We start from the raw sequence: 15029 nt of genomic DNA, 5'->3' as shown, positions 1-15029 counted from the left end.
CGAGCACTTATAGACATCAGGCAGACGAAAAACTAACTGGCCGCGCTCGGGGTAAAATCCACCAATCGCAGTTCTTGTGTCTCTCATAGGGTTCGTCGTCGTCGCAGCCAATTATTTCTAGCAAAGGCTCGTCGAAAGAAGGCGGATGCCGCGTCTCCTGCAATCAGCCTTGTTCCAGTAGGTCATCCAGTCGACGGGTGCGCATCCAGACTCACGTCACGCTTATGCCCAGCGATAATCACGATACGTTTGCCATCGCTCTTGAAGACTTGGGCAAATGTAAGTCGCCTTTATTTCTCCAATTTCTGCTCTCATCAAAAATTAGCCAAACTTCAAAGTTGCGCTTGATTTCTGTTGCAGCAAGTCTGAGAAACAACGCAAACATGCTGTAGACGAGTGTCGGAAGTGTAGCCACGCGCGCGCGCGCGCGCGCGTGTGTGTGTGTGTGTGTGTGTGTGTGTGTGTGTGTGTGTGTGTGTGTGTGTGTGTGTGTGTGTGTGTGTGCGTAAGACAGAAAGGGAGAGAGCGAGAAATTAGTAAATTGTCATTTGTATCAAAATACTCGAGCGACGTACTTGTGCGTAAATGTATAAGCATCGTGGTAAATAGGGAAGAAAGCTCGCGCATTGGAATCGCATTAATCTCCGTGGCAACTGGTGTCGCCGTGTGGATAAACAGCGTCTTCACTCCAATTCTCGAACAATTCAATGACCGTGCGCCATCAGCAACAAGAACAGCGACAGCAGCCTTATCATCGTCATCTTCGTCGTCGTCGTCGTCGTTGTCGGCAGCCTCCCTGCCCCACCCCCTCGCCTAATGCAAGAGCGCAACGCAGTCGGCGTCTCATCGCGAACAGGTGAGCTCTTGGATTCGCGTATTGCAGCGACAAAGCGGCACGATCGTTGCAATTGGACTTCGAAGTCCGGCTCGGCCGTTTGACTCGCGGCAGCAATCGAACGACGCGTCGGTGTAATGCCGCGTAAGAGGAAAAGGTGCCGAGCGCAAGATTGGAACAGTGCAAATGCTTCGCGAAGGCATTGTGAAAAGTGGCCAGATCGACGTGGCTTGGTTTGCGCAACAATCGACGATGGGCGTATGATAATGTAAATCGCGATGCAAACGACGTTTGGCACTGTTACGAGCGCACCGTTACCGGTGCAGCTCGCTCCGTCTCGCGCTCTCGTGGGTGTCGCGACTGCCTACGCGCTCGGGAGGGCGAGAGATGGCAAGGTCGAGCAGTTCTAATTTCTCGCGCTTACCCGATTATAGTTTCGCGCGCCACGCCGCTCTCCGTGACTCCGTGCAGCTGCAGCGCGAGCTACGTCGCCTATGCATATGCATGTCGCGCGCACAAAGACGTTACGCGGATCCTCGCGGTGCGAGGGTTTAACATTGACATCCATTTTCATTTTTGACGCGTGGCATTCTCATTGGTCTCTTGCTCGGATTATTCACTCGTGGGGCGACAACGCGTTTCCGAGGAGACTGCGCCGGGACGGCAAGCGTACGACGCGGCAGCGCGTTCGTCGAGGCAAAGTTGTTGACGAGTCGCCCTCCGGAGCTTAATGATCTGTCTCTCTCTCTGGCTGTCGCGTTCATCTTCCTACTCGGCTCGTAAAAAAGCCCAATCGCTTCCGATAATAGAACCGATGTCACTGAACGCTGCCGCGCGCGTAGCGACTCGACTTATCGCTTCGTACTCGCACGTGTACAGGCGCTCGCTCCTTCTTTTGATCCCGAGCGACCGCGGGCGCGAGACTCGTATCGAGGCGCTGTATCGCAAGTCTCTTATGTCGACGTGTTTGTGCTTGTCGCTGTAATCGGTTTGGCATATTCTTGGGAATGCGAGCTACGACAGAACTGTGTTGCTGCGCGTGCCGATTTACATTTTCATTCTACTTGGCGTTCATCGCAAACGTGGCGCGCCAGAGAAAAGAACTCTCATGGATCGCCGCGCTCGATAGGACGTAACCGGATGGCACGCGCTTGGTCGTGAGCGCGAAATACGAACGGTCCGAAACGGCGTGTTGGCGTGTTGGCGAGTTGGCGAGTTGGCGGCAAGTCCGCAAGTCCGATGGGCGGCCGAAAGCTCCGCGAGAGGGAGAGCACCACGTCGGAGAGCAGAGAAGCCGATGCCGATCGACCATTCACAAAAATAATCTGGCTCGACGGCGTGACGCGACAAATCCGGCCTCGGGCCACCGGCTTGGACGACGAGGCGTAAAAACTTTCACCCCGATAACCGAAATACTCGGGCGGCTGTGTATGGGGCCGAGCGAGTCGGGGAAAGAGGAGGACAAGCCGCCGAGGTAGAACGCGAGGCAGCAGGCCGCCGCAGGCACGCGCCTCGGAAAAACAGAGCAGTCTCACGAGTTTTGAGTGTAAAGGGGGGAAGGGAGGAGCGTGAAAAAGGAGCGAGCGCGCTGCTCGTGTGGGCGCCGTATAAAACTGCCGCGAGCCGGCTAAACGCGCTCCAGTGATCGCCAGTGGCGAACGGTGAGCAGAGAGTCGTCTCTCTCACTCGGCGCGCGTCTGTGTGCGTGTTGTTGCACTCGTCCCGACGGACCCGCGCATTCCTCGTATCCAAACAGACCACGAGACAGAGAGAGAGAGAGAGAGAGAGAGAGAGAGAGAGAGAGAGAGAGAGAGAGAGAACAATAAGACAGAAACGGAACGACCGAGCAGTCGCACGCACGGACTTTTTTTCCCGAGGCACCCGCAGTCGCGCAGGCTAAGCTCAGCAAGGTGCGCGCAAAAGCTTCAATCCGTATCGCGGACTCCTCGTCCGTTATCGTGCATTATTTTTACCCCGTCGACTTCTTTCTAATCGTCCTCCACTCATGGTGTTCAGGGAGAGGGTCCTCACCGAAATTTATCTCTTGCTTCTCACACTATTACTGTGTTTTTACGCTTGGCTTTACTATAGTTTGTACGGAGTGTTGTTTATGTCACCTTATCGCTTGCAAAAAAAAAAAGGAAACGAAAGTGCGCGCGCAAGATAGACGCATACGTGGTTTACTTTTCCCTCGCGTTCTCTCACCAGTGAATTTATTATTCTTTAGTGTTGTGCAATACAGTCTAGTCTACGAGTGCTCGATCTAATCGTCTCTTTCGCTCAAAGTGACTTTCAATATTTAAATAGAGATATTTCATGTTTCAGTGAACGAACCGAATTTCATTCACATTGTAAAACTTATTTTTTATCGAAACCAGAAAGAAAACAGTGAATTAATGCGATGTGACTATCATTATGTAAAGTATTTGACGACGGTAGCTATTAGTAAAACTACTTAGTAAGAGTCTAATATCCGCAAAGTATCTCCGAATCACGACTATCGATCTTTTTTCGCTGCCTCTTCTCGTCTCTCTCTCTCTCTCTCTCTCTCTCTCTCTCCCTAATTTGCCGAAAAGCGAGAAAAAAAGATCAAAGTACGAAAAATCAATGACGTTAATTTTGGGTGCAGATCGGGCGAGGGCGGCAATCAACATGCGAGGCGTCGCTACGTTCCTCCTCTTCGTGGCGCTCGCCACTATTTCTAGCTCCAATCTCTCGCCCGACGAGGGTAAGTAGTCGACGATCTTCGCCTCACTCTATCCGCTATTTTCTATTTTTCTATATTTACGCGCGCGGCCACGTTTAAAAATCATCACAACGACGCCGGCACACGTGGTGACGGGACTCGCCGAGCTTGTCAGTCACGGCTCGCACCATGCGCGCGCGCAAGCTCGCCGCATCCGAGAATAGAACTGAAAAGCCGCGCGGGCTGCGTCCGCGAGCAGGTGCCGTGCATCTCTGCGCCGTGTTTCTTCGTCACATACGCTTTCTTTCTTCGAGAGGGAAAGCCACGTACCGATCACGCGCTGCGATCCGGCCGCGTCCGGATTTAGACGGGAGGATCCGTAGGAAGGCGCCGTAACGCTAGCGTAAACAGCGGGCAAAGCATCGCCACGGGTCATCAGCCTGCGTGCACTCGAGCGAGCGCTTGCCGGTGGCTGTTGCGCCTGATCGCCGTGGCAAATCTGGGAATCGACGATTGCGCGTCGTCGGGCATCGCGATCATGGCAAATCCGCCCGGTGGACGAATACCCGGTAGCCACCAGTTGATCCGCGCGGGCGCCGGGTCAACCAACTCGCGAAGCTCGACGCCATACAGCCTGCCGCGTTCGATTTATTTCAAACTTCCTCGTATATTTGGCATACATAATCGGTTTATTTTTAAACGTTCGCTCGACCGGAGCGACATTATTATTACTATTACAGGAGCACATCGACAGCAGAATATTAATGTCGATCAAATCTCGAAAAGTAAATGTTTTGTATCGACCACTCAGCGGGAGATTATAATTGCTACGGTTCGACGAAATACACCGAGTGACTGACCCGACTTACGTGGAGCAGCTTGTTTCACGCTCAATTACTCGAAATCACCAACGCGTTTCAATTCGATTTATAGCAACGCGAGCCCTCTCTCTCTCTCTCTCTCTCTCTCTCTCTCTCTCTCTCTCTCTCTCTCTCTTTTCTCCGTTTTGTAGTCATCTTAATCGCATCTCTTTGTCCGCTAAAGAACACCCCGTGAAAAAGGCACTATGCTTTATTTGACTCGCGGCTGACATATTCTGACCGTTACTACTGCAGCGAGCGCTCATTGTGTTCGAAAATGAATTTTTGAAGACGCGGTGATCGCGCGACCGCGCGTTTAATACATCGCTACAATCGACCAATATATTAACAGGTCTAACGAGGAGCTTGGAAAGCGCGCTAAGAGATGACAAATTCGCCATAACAGTGAGTCACATAAAAGCGAGGAAGAAACTAACGAATGGAATCGAGACCCTTTTCGCGGCCGGGTACTTTAGCTCTAAGTCGAAGTTTGTGCTGATGATCGATCGCCGATCCAAGCGAGGTAAGGAAACAAACAGGGTATTCCCTGGCGGACGAGGTGGACGCACACAAATCGACAATCAAACACGAGCGAGCGCACACGGTGATGTTTACAGTGATACTAGAAACGGTGGACGAGAATCAGCGCCGTCGTGAGCACATAGTGGCCGACAGTCTAAGCGTGCAGGAGCCTCTCAAGAGTCTAATATTGATGGTAAATCAACGTAGCGGCCGCGTGGAGGTGTACGTGGACTGCGTACGCCAGGGCGAGATACCACTGAAAAGCAGTCTCAGACAGATGGCCGCCCAGGCCAAAGGCTCGCCCTTGGAAGTGGTAAGAACGCAGCTCTCTACGCGCAGCACCTTTATTTCTCACTCGGGCTCCGTCGCGTGGTAAGAACGCTCTCGTTATCCGATAGGCCGTTGTCCACGTAATAAAGTAGGATTAACGAGCCACTGCCACTCGATTCGTTATCTCATCTGTTTTCCACTCTCTCTCTCTCTCTTTCTCTCTCGCTCGTGTGATGGTGGATTTTGTTTCAATCGCGAATCTGGAAAACGAGACGCGCAGCCGAAAAATCCACCGAGGCGACAAAGCGAAGCACGTCCCCGCACCTCTTGGCGCAACAAAGGAGGACGCGGGCGCTGACGGCTCGCGAGATTTTCCCGCGAAGCTGCCGCCGTTGCGCCAGCGCGCACTAATTGCCGCGGCATTATTCTCATTGTCGAGTCGACGGGCGCCACCTGCGAGCGCACGACGACTTGGTGTCGCGAAGCGAGCGCACTGCCCGTGGGACGAGGTCTCGCCAAATATGGCCCGAGCGTGTAGGTACACGCGCGCAAGGTGCACTTGCCCAACGACGCGCGCGGCTCGCTGCGGCATTGCGCTCGATCCGTCTCGCGTTCTTGCCTTTTCTCTCTTCCACGGTATCCTTTGCCGATCTGCGGGTTCGTCGAGCTACTCTCTCTCTCTCTCTCTCTCTCTCTCTCTCTCTCTCTCTCTCTCTCTCTCTCTCTCTCTCTCTCTCTCTCTACCCCGGCTTCATTCGCGTCTCGAACGAGAGCGAAAGGACACGCGTTTCGCGCGCGCGCCGCTGGCCTTTTCTGCCGCGGATGCTCGCTAGTTTTGTATAGACGCGTTCTCACGCGACTCGCTTCTTCGCTCGCTCGCTTGCATCGTCGCCACTTGCCTGGCGCGCCTTCAAGATCACTGCCGAGCTTTCGTTCGACATCCGCGATGCGATTTTTGCAAAAACCTTTTCGTACGTTTCGAGTGAAATAGCATTGCCGTAATTGAGCTAGAGGTGGGTCTACCTCTCCCTCTCGGCACGACAACCCGGAGCTTGACAAGCGAAAAAAACGAAAACGGCCCACACTCTCCCTTTAGTTATTTTTATTCGCTCTCCTCCCGTAAGCATTGGTAGCCGCGCGATTTCCGAGATAATTCTTGCGTCTCGCGCAGCCGGAATTTATTCGCCGGATTACGATGCGCGAACATGTGCGAGGGTCGACAAATATTTACACTGCGTGGATCTCATTCGACGCACAAAATAATAAAAAGCAAGCGACGGCACGGCCGAGCGAAGCAACGGAAATATCTCTCGTTCTCGCTCCTATTTCCCGTTTGCATAATTGGGCATGACGAAGCGTCGACCTGATTCGAATAATACGCTCGGCCCTTTGGGCTATTCTAGAAATAATATGCGTGAACCCGTCACAGCGAAAGGTGCTACAGTAGAACTTTTGATGGAAATATCAATTATCCGGATAATGCAAAGCAAACACGACAAGCACGAAGGTTAGCGTTATTTGAAGTGAAAGTTCAACCAGTGGGAGGATGTTGATCTTTATCTTTTCGCATCTCGTTACGAACGTGACACGGTCCGCCCTGGCCGTGGACTGTTGCAGGAGCGATCGATGCGCATTCGAACGTCGCCGAGCGAATGGCGAATGGAGAAAGAGAAAGAGAGGAAAAAAGCGCCATTCCTCTTCTGCTCCGTATACGTTACTCAAGCGTGACGTATATTACAATACACATGTCCATTTGTCGAAAGTATACGAGTTTCAGCAGCCTCGTCGTTCAGCCGCCGGGCAAATGGAACAGAGAGAAAACAAAGAAGAAAAACACTTGTTCTCGCCTGGTTACAGTTGCGCGAGCGCCGCTACCGGACGAAAATTTACGGGGCCGAGGAGATCGACGAGGCGCTGCGCAACGAAAATTGCCGGACCACGCTGCACGACGTGGAGCAGTACCACCGCAACGCGAGCCTCGGCACGAGGGTGAGGCGCCGAGGTGACATCCCCGGCGAAATCCCCCTCGTCGATCCCAACGGTATGACGTCGACGCGCGCACTTCGCGAGCTCGCATGCTCATACGTCGCGCTTTCGTTCGGACAGGTTGCTTCACTGACGAGCTCATGGCCAAAACCCTCAATCTGCTGATCGACGCCGTGAAGAAATTGTGGACCAAATGCGACATGAACGTGAGTATCCGGGCGGGCCAAGTCCAGAGTCGTAGCGACGCTGGGTAAGGCTGAGAAATGACGTTGCAGTTGGCGGAGACGAAGCACGTCCGCGAGCTGATCGAGAGCTGCGTCGCCTGCCGCGAACGACCGACGCGTAAGTTTGGCAGAGGCTGCTCGTCATACGCGAGAGCTCGCATAGACGAGAGTCGCTAACCGTGACGCGTGATTGCAGCGCCGCCACCGCCGCCGCCGCCGCCGCGCAGCTGTCGATACCAATCGCCGTGCTTCCCGGGCGCGGAGTGTCAAGACACCTCCAGCGGCCCCAAATGCCTGCGCTGTCCCTCGGGCTACTACGGCGACGGGCGCAACTGTCGCAGATATCCCAGCTGCGCCGATCGGCCGTGCTTCGAGGGCGTCGAGTGCGTCGACACCCCGACCGGGACCACGTGAGTATACACTTTCGTTGTTCGCCCGTCTACGAACTGCGCACGGCTTCACATTTCCGTTTGGTGAGTTTGGTGAGAACGAGTGCCGATCGTGGCCAGAGCTTGGATCGCACGCCCTTGGACTTCGGCCTCCGACCTCGTCGTCGGAGCTTCGAAAGCGCTCGCGGTTATCCGATTGCTCTGACAAGCTGTCGCAGGAAAAGTTGTAACGAGGCCGGCGTCACATCACCGAGGCCAAGGATCGCTTGCTCGCAACGCGATGTCAGCACGTCGATAAGGGTAGCCTCGTTGTTGCGCCATTTATCCAAGCTTCATTAGGAGGGCGGGCGCGCGACGAAAAGAAAGAGAGCTGCTTCTGTCGAGCCCTCCCCTGGTCTTCGCCTGGTCGCGAGAGCGGACCTCTCTCGCTGGGAAGTAGGCCAAAAGCACGAGCCGTATTCGGTTGATCTTCGCCTGATCAAGGCTACGCACGCGTGGGAGAACAATCAAATCTCTCATAAATGACCTCGGCTTTGCTGCCAGCTGGCCCGAGACGATCGGCAGACAACCAGTCGGCAAACTGGACGACGGAACGTCACGTCCACGAGCTTGGTGCGAGCTTAGACGGCATCGGCGTTGCTCTGATTGCAGTTGCGGGCCATGTCCTCGGGGCTACACCGGCAACGGTCAGCACTGCGAGCGCATAAACGGCTGCCAGCCCAACCCTTGCTTCCCGAACGTGGCCTGCGCGCCGATGAACGTGCCACCTTATTTCCGTTGCGGTGGCTGTCCAGCCGGCTACAACGGCAACGGGCTCAACTGCCTCAGAGAGGACGAGTGCGACCTTGCCAAGCCGTGCTGGCAAGGCGTTAGATGCTACAAGTACGACAGCGGATACAGGTTAGTGCTTCCAGTTTTCTCGTTTCCTTCACAGGCTCGCACTTGTCTGTTCGCAAATCAACCACTAAGCTTTTCTTTCTTTCTTTCTTTCTTTCTTTCTTTCTTTCTTCCTGCTTCCCGGCAAAACTTGTGCGACCTCGAGTTCATACAGTACGATATATCTTATGTAGCTCGTGCACTCACTTTTTTTCGAAATATTTCGAAAATATGCATTTTCGTAACTGACAAAACCGTTATGTTCGTCGTTCGTTACATGCTTCGTAATGCAGGAAACTAACTAACGATATCGCAAAAAAATTATTGGAAGAGACAAGTTATTTGAACTACCGATGGCAAACTTATTGCAGGTAGTTATTATGAGTTTATGTGACTTTGGTAACCATTAATTAAGTATCACACATTAGTTGATCCACAGTAATTCGAGCCATGTTTTTGTGCACAATAGTTTCACTAATAACTAGAAATAACTAATGAGATGAAGCGTTATAAACATAACGTAGATTCATTATAATTAATTGTTTTATTATAAACACATATCTGTTCAATGCATTCAAATAGATTTACCTTCGCACACACTTTTTTGCACACTCAAAGAGCCATAGCCGACACAGTGCTGCATGACCATACTCGTACACCTGATGACTTAATATCTATGCACAACAAACAAAATGAATTTTTCTTTTCGCGCTCTTTAAAAGCTTACAACTAGAGTCAGACAAAGACAAGCAACATGACTTAACGAAAAAGTAAGTTTTCGTTGGAAATATGAAATATGGAAATATGAAAAAAATGGGATTTGAAGAAAAAAAGAAAATGAAAAACGCACGCGCATCAATCCCGTTACAATAAGAGTACGATCTAGTCCCTCTTCAGATTTTGCATATCAGCGAGAAGAAACGGAATAATAATGCAGCATCATGTTTTTCATTGAACAGATGCGATGCTTGCCCAGAGGGAATGACTGGCAACGTGTCGGAAGGCCGTGGTGTCGATTACGCCTTGACCCATCGCCAGTGGTGTTACAGGATTGATCCGTGTGGTGACAACAACGGCGGCTGCGTCGACAATTCGGATTGCTTCAACTCCGAGGTGACTTGCACGTGAATTTACAAAAAAAAAGAAACAAAAAAAAAACAAAAAAAAAACAAAATTAAATAATAGTGATCGTGCTTGGGACTCCTTCCCGAGTTTCCAGAGCTAATTTTACATTTGTAGCGTGCCTACGATTTGATTTTGTGTCAGGTACAGATGTCAGAGTTACCGTGCATTTCACGATTACCAAGCCTGAAAGTAATCTAAACCCACCCTGTGTAGTCGCATAATATACACGCAACAGAGATATGACACACTGCACTTACACCATACAAACCACATTTATAGTTAGATTGTCATAATTATTATCGGAATCTTTCTACATCTTCTTTCTGTATGAGCGCCAGCGCCTTTTTTATTTGTAACTTGTATTTTTTCATGAGACAATAATATATCTGCATTATTGATGTATAGTGTACGAAAAGGAAAGAAAATCTTGGGTCATTTACTGTTTCTTTATTCTTCCTCACCACACTCTCGATCCTCATTATTTTTTCATCTACAAGGTACATTGGGGTAAGTTTCATACTAATTCGGGATAATACTTGTCTCATCGATATCGCGAAAAACCGTTTGCACGTGAAAAAAAGATGCAGTCCGTGGAGTTTCATTTATCTTATGAAAGTGCCTCAATCGACCTCGTAGCTTAATTTTTTTTTCGGAGGGGAAGTTTGATACAAGTTAAACGACTCATCATAAATGCTCTGTAATTGTTGCTCTGGCGTTCTTGCGGAAAATCTGAGTAGTTCTAGTAAACAATTCGTAATGTAAGACAAAGAAAAAGAAGTCGTCAAACTTGCACAAGTTTCCCTCTGTTCTCTCTCTCTCTCTCTCTCTCTCTCTCTCTCTCTCTCTCTCTATCTATCTCTCTCCTTTTCACTTAGTCTCGCTCAAACCACATACAAGTTTTATTAAATGACTACGTCGACAACTGGTGTTTTTTGTAAAGTTGATGCTAACGAGCAATCGATTGACCGTGTAAGAGGTGAATAACTTTGTCCGAACGACAAGAACAGAACTCGAGAGGAAGCGAAGCATCTCTGGCGTAGCATTCATCAAGCTCGCAATGCAGCCTTATCTTTCCCTTCGCCGATTTCTTTTTCTCTGTCAACAATATGAAGATTGTACACTCTTCTACTTCTTCTTCTTCTTCTACTTCTACTACCACATTAGTAAAGCGATTATAGCCAATTAAAAATAATAAGTGGAAAAAAAGCCGAGACTCGTGCAATTATTAATGGATAAAAGGAATTTTCTCTTAGGGTGTAGCCAGATGCGGCTCGTGCAAGACTGGCTTTGTCGGCAATCAAACAGTAGGATGTCATCCGAGTCCTGACATCTGCCCCGACGGTACCACCAGATGCGACCCACATGCTGACTGCATTTGCATCGCCGTTAACCAATACTCGTGCAGGGTAAATGAAATGCTCGTTAACGACCAGAAATCATAACGCTTTTTTATAGCATTCATACACTAACGGTGACATGCAATTTTTAGTGCAGTGTTGGCTGGGCTGGAGATGGTAAGATATGCGGTATCGACTCGGACAGCGACGGCTATCCGGACGAACCGCTCGATTGCCAGGACATACGCTGTCGAGCCGACAATTGTCCGAAAACCCCAAACAGCGGTCAAGAGGATGCTGATGGCGATGGTCAGGGCAACGCCTGTGACGAGGACGCTGATAACGACAATGTACTCAATCTATCGGATAATTGTCCCTTGGTGCCAAACAGCGACCAAGCCGACAGTGATCGCGAAGGCCCTGATGACGTTGGCGATGTATGCGATAATTGCCCTTACGTAAAGAACAGAGATCAGCACGATACCGATAATGATGGTCGGGGTGATGCCTGCGACGATGACATTGACAATGACGGTGAGTGTTCAGAAAATAGGACTCAAAATTGACGTTTGAAAGGAACGTTCACCGCTTTGTTCATTAGGTGTGCCGAATGACGAGGACAATTGCGTTAAGACTTGGAATGCAGATCAGATGGACACCGATCGCGACGGCATTGGTGACGTTTGCGACAACTGTCCTCGAGTGCCAAATCCTGATCAAGCTGACGATGATGGTGATCGAGTGGGTGATGTGTGTGACAATAATACCGACAGAGATAAGGATGGTATTCAAGATGACATTGACAATTGTATCAACGACCCAAATCCCAGTCAAACGGATTCAGATAATGATGGTATTGGTGATATATGCGACGACGATGCCGACAACGATCATGTTCCTAATGATCGTGACAATTGTCCTTATGTCCACAATCCTGATCAAGTAGATCTCAACCGTTAGTACAGGATTCCTTGCGTTTTGCACCTTCTTTCAACTTCGTTATTAAATGTATTTGACGTGGGAATGGAATAATTTTAGGAGACGGTATTGGCGACGCCTGCTACGATGATAATGACAACGATAAAGTTGCCAATCTCATCGACATTTGTCCAAATAATAGTCGCGTCTGGGCCACAGATTTCCGAAAGTACGACACCATCGCCCTCGATCCCTATGGGAAAACGCAGGAGGATCCAATTTGGGAAATTCATCATAATGGCTCGGAAATATACCAGACTATGAATAGTGATCCAGGCATTGCTGTTGGTATGAAATACTATTTAATATCATATATCCGAGAAATCTGAGAAATTCAATTATTCACCTTGTTGATATTATTATATTTTCTAGGTTTGGATAGCTTCAGCGGAGTAGACTTTGAAGGCACGTTCTTCGTCAATACAGATATCGACGATGACTATGTCGGTTTCGTATTTTCATACCAAAATACTCGTCAATTCTACACTGTTATGTGGAAGAAAGTTTTACAAACATATTGGGAGCCAAAACCTTTCAGGGCTGTCGCTGAGACTGGTATTCAATTGAAACTGGTCGATTCCAAAACTGGTCCTGGCGAAATTATGCGCAATAGCTTATGGCACACTGGAAATACGAGGGATCAGGTTAGTAGAGATATGAACGTTAAAAAAAACATTTTTTTAAACGGGTTTGATTGTATGTATACAATTATTTTCTTGAAAACATAATTGTTTTATGAATCGTCAAAAGAATCCATAGTAAAAATATTATTTATTTTACTACGGAAGCTGAAGCAATGTATTCACGACGACGTCTCGCTTGAAAGCAACAATAGGTCATCCGCGCGTAATACATTCCATTTATACTTCAATGTAACAATGCATCTCTAATTAATCACATTCTAACTAATGTCAAATTTAATTGTGTGCAGCAAATGGAACATGCTGTTTGTGATTAATTTAATGATTCTAATGACGGTTCACATCATTTAGAATATTGAATTGAGTGTGACGGTAAGTCCGTCAATCCTTTATATTTATAAGTAACATTTCAATCACATTGCGATCATATCTCTGACCCTTTTCATAGTATCTGTTTGATGTTTATCACCTTGCCAGCTTTACGCTTGAAGAGAGTCAGAGATATAAATCTAAATATGACCGAAACATTGCTGTTTCATAAATAAAAATTTGATAAGGATTGGTAAACAAAACATTAATTCAAACAGCATCTGTTTAGATCATTTGAATTTAGACTTAAATCACAAACAGAATATTGTATTTATTATTTGGATTGCCAAATACTTATTCTTTATCCTAGAGGGTGCAAATAATATAATGGGCATTTGAAACTGTAAATAAAAATTTTCAGGTAAAACTATTATGGAAAGACCCGCGTAAGGTTGGCTGGAAGCAGTATACACCGTATAGATGGCGATTGATCCACAGGCCAAGAATTGGACTGATTCGTTTGTGGATCTACGAAGGCCAAAGACTGATCGCCGATTCCGGTAATCACTTCGACTCAACCCTAAAGGGTGGAAGACTCGGTGTATTTGCATTCTCTCAGCAGATGGTTCTCTGGTCTAATTTAAAATACTCGTGCAAAGGTAAGGGCAAATGAATAGTCAATAATATCGAGTAATTCAACTGTTTATTGAGTTAACGTCGTAATTGTTGAGTGTTACGAGTGTCTGGTTTAGTGAGCTGGCCCAACATTAACGATGAATTTCACGGGTATTTAATGTGTATCCTGTGTGTGTGCGTGTCTGTTGCAGAAACGGTGTCTTATGAGGTATACCGCACGCTACCCCCGAACATACAGCCGCTCGTGCACACCGACTACAATCGTCCGTGAGTGACATTGATGCGCATCGAGAGACGTCTCACAGTCACGGCCGACATTTTATTTCTTTTTCTAGTTTTACTCTTTCTTAACTTCCTGTATAGCACCACGCGAATCCTGCGGAGCTGGACGTAGACACGTACATATGACGCTCGCTTCTCTTCGCTGATCGCGCTCGACAAACAGATAAAAGTGGTGAAGATTGTGCACGGGCAGACGAACGAAACAAATTCAACGCAAAGCTTTCCGGGATATTATGTACATTTATGAACGACCAAGTAAAGTCGAATATGTTTTTCTTTTTGTATAGATTTAAACGATTCGACTATATAGAGAGACTAAATACACGTGCGACGTTTTGTCAAATAAATTTGAAAGGACAACGAAGAACGTGCGACGGGAATGTGTTTCGCTCTCTATTTTCTTCTTCGTTACTGTAATTAAACCATACGATATAAAAAGAACGACATTGTATAATGTTAAGAGGAATCGTTTGGTGTGGCACAAGTGCATTTTTACGAATGATATAATAATTTTATTTATTTGTAATCGGTAGCCCGATCAGACATTAGACGAAGATAAATTGTTTATTCGTTTACAGTATCATTAGATTTGAATCTGCATGATTTGTATGTTGTCGCCTCGCAAGCGGCGTAAATATTTTTATTGTTTGTTTGTTTCGTGTCCTTTTGTAATAATCTGCTACGTTTAATGGAGAATTCGCAGTGTTCGAAATTGACGCAGACAGTCTTCTTGCAACGCTTGCTCCGCTTGTGACAACAAAATTGCGTAGCTTGAGAAAATATCGACGAAAGGAAAGACAAAACAAAGGACAAACAATTATTATTTTTTTCATTGCGCTTCTCCACGAAATCAGTCGTTCTATGTCGTCACTTTAGGTTTAATTACAATTAGTCAAGGGTTAGCAATTTAGAATTGGCCATCCCTCCGTTTTATGTTATATTTTGTTTACGGTTACAATCGTACGCGGCTTTTCAAGTCGCGCGCTGCTGCGCGTCGAAAAAGTCTGCTCTGCAATTATATATATAATTTTATATATATATATATATATATATATATATATATATTGTTATTC

General features: G+C 47.9%; 1 protein-coding gene across 3 annotated transcripts; it reads left to right on the top strand.

The window, feature by feature from the left end:
* The first annotated feature begins 429 nt into the window (after nucleotides 1-429).
* LOC131672471 (cartilage oligomeric matrix protein) lies at nucleotides 430-14968 on the top strand. 3 transcript variants are annotated; one of them, XM_058949705.1, is made up of 18 exons: nucleotides 430-856; nucleotides 3465-3563; nucleotides 4734-4904; nucleotides 4999-5216; nucleotides 7031-7214; nucleotides 7280-7365; nucleotides 7435-7501; nucleotides 7580-7793; nucleotides 8424-8672; nucleotides 9608-9761; nucleotides 11027-11179; nucleotides 11263-11644; nucleotides 11712-12065; nucleotides 12149-12376; nucleotides 12461-12732; nucleotides 13460-13697; nucleotides 13866-13941; nucleotides 14010-14968. In XM_058949705.1, exons 1-18 carry the CDS (start codon nucleotides 817-819, stop codon nucleotides 14023-14025), a joined length of 3201 nt encoding a protein of 1066 aa, XP_058805688.1. In that variant the 5' UTR covers nucleotides 430-816; the 3' UTR covers nucleotides 14026-14968. The 3 variants fall into 3 exon arrangements, with proteins under 3 accessions (XP_058805688.1, XP_058805690.1, XP_058805689.1); XM_058949706.1 differs by lacking the exon at nucleotides 430-856 and adding an exon at nucleotides 2496-2745; XM_058949707.1 differs by lacking the exon at nucleotides 3465-3563 and having other exon boundaries at nucleotides 431-856.
* The last annotated feature ends 61 nt before the right edge of the window (nucleotides 14969-15029 follow it).

This window comes from Phymastichus coffea, unplaced genomic scaffold (genome assembly GCF_024137745.1).
Source record: "Phymastichus coffea isolate CEN01 unplaced genomic scaffold, Cenicafe_Pcof_1.1 PCOF00151, whole genome shotgun sequence".
In the NCBI taxonomy this organism is placed as follows: domain Eukaryota; kingdom Metazoa; phylum Arthropoda; class Insecta; order Hymenoptera; family Eulophidae; genus Phymastichus; species Phymastichus coffea.
Note: the sequence above shows the minus strand (reverse complement) of the source record. Positions and strands in the feature narration are given on the sequence as shown.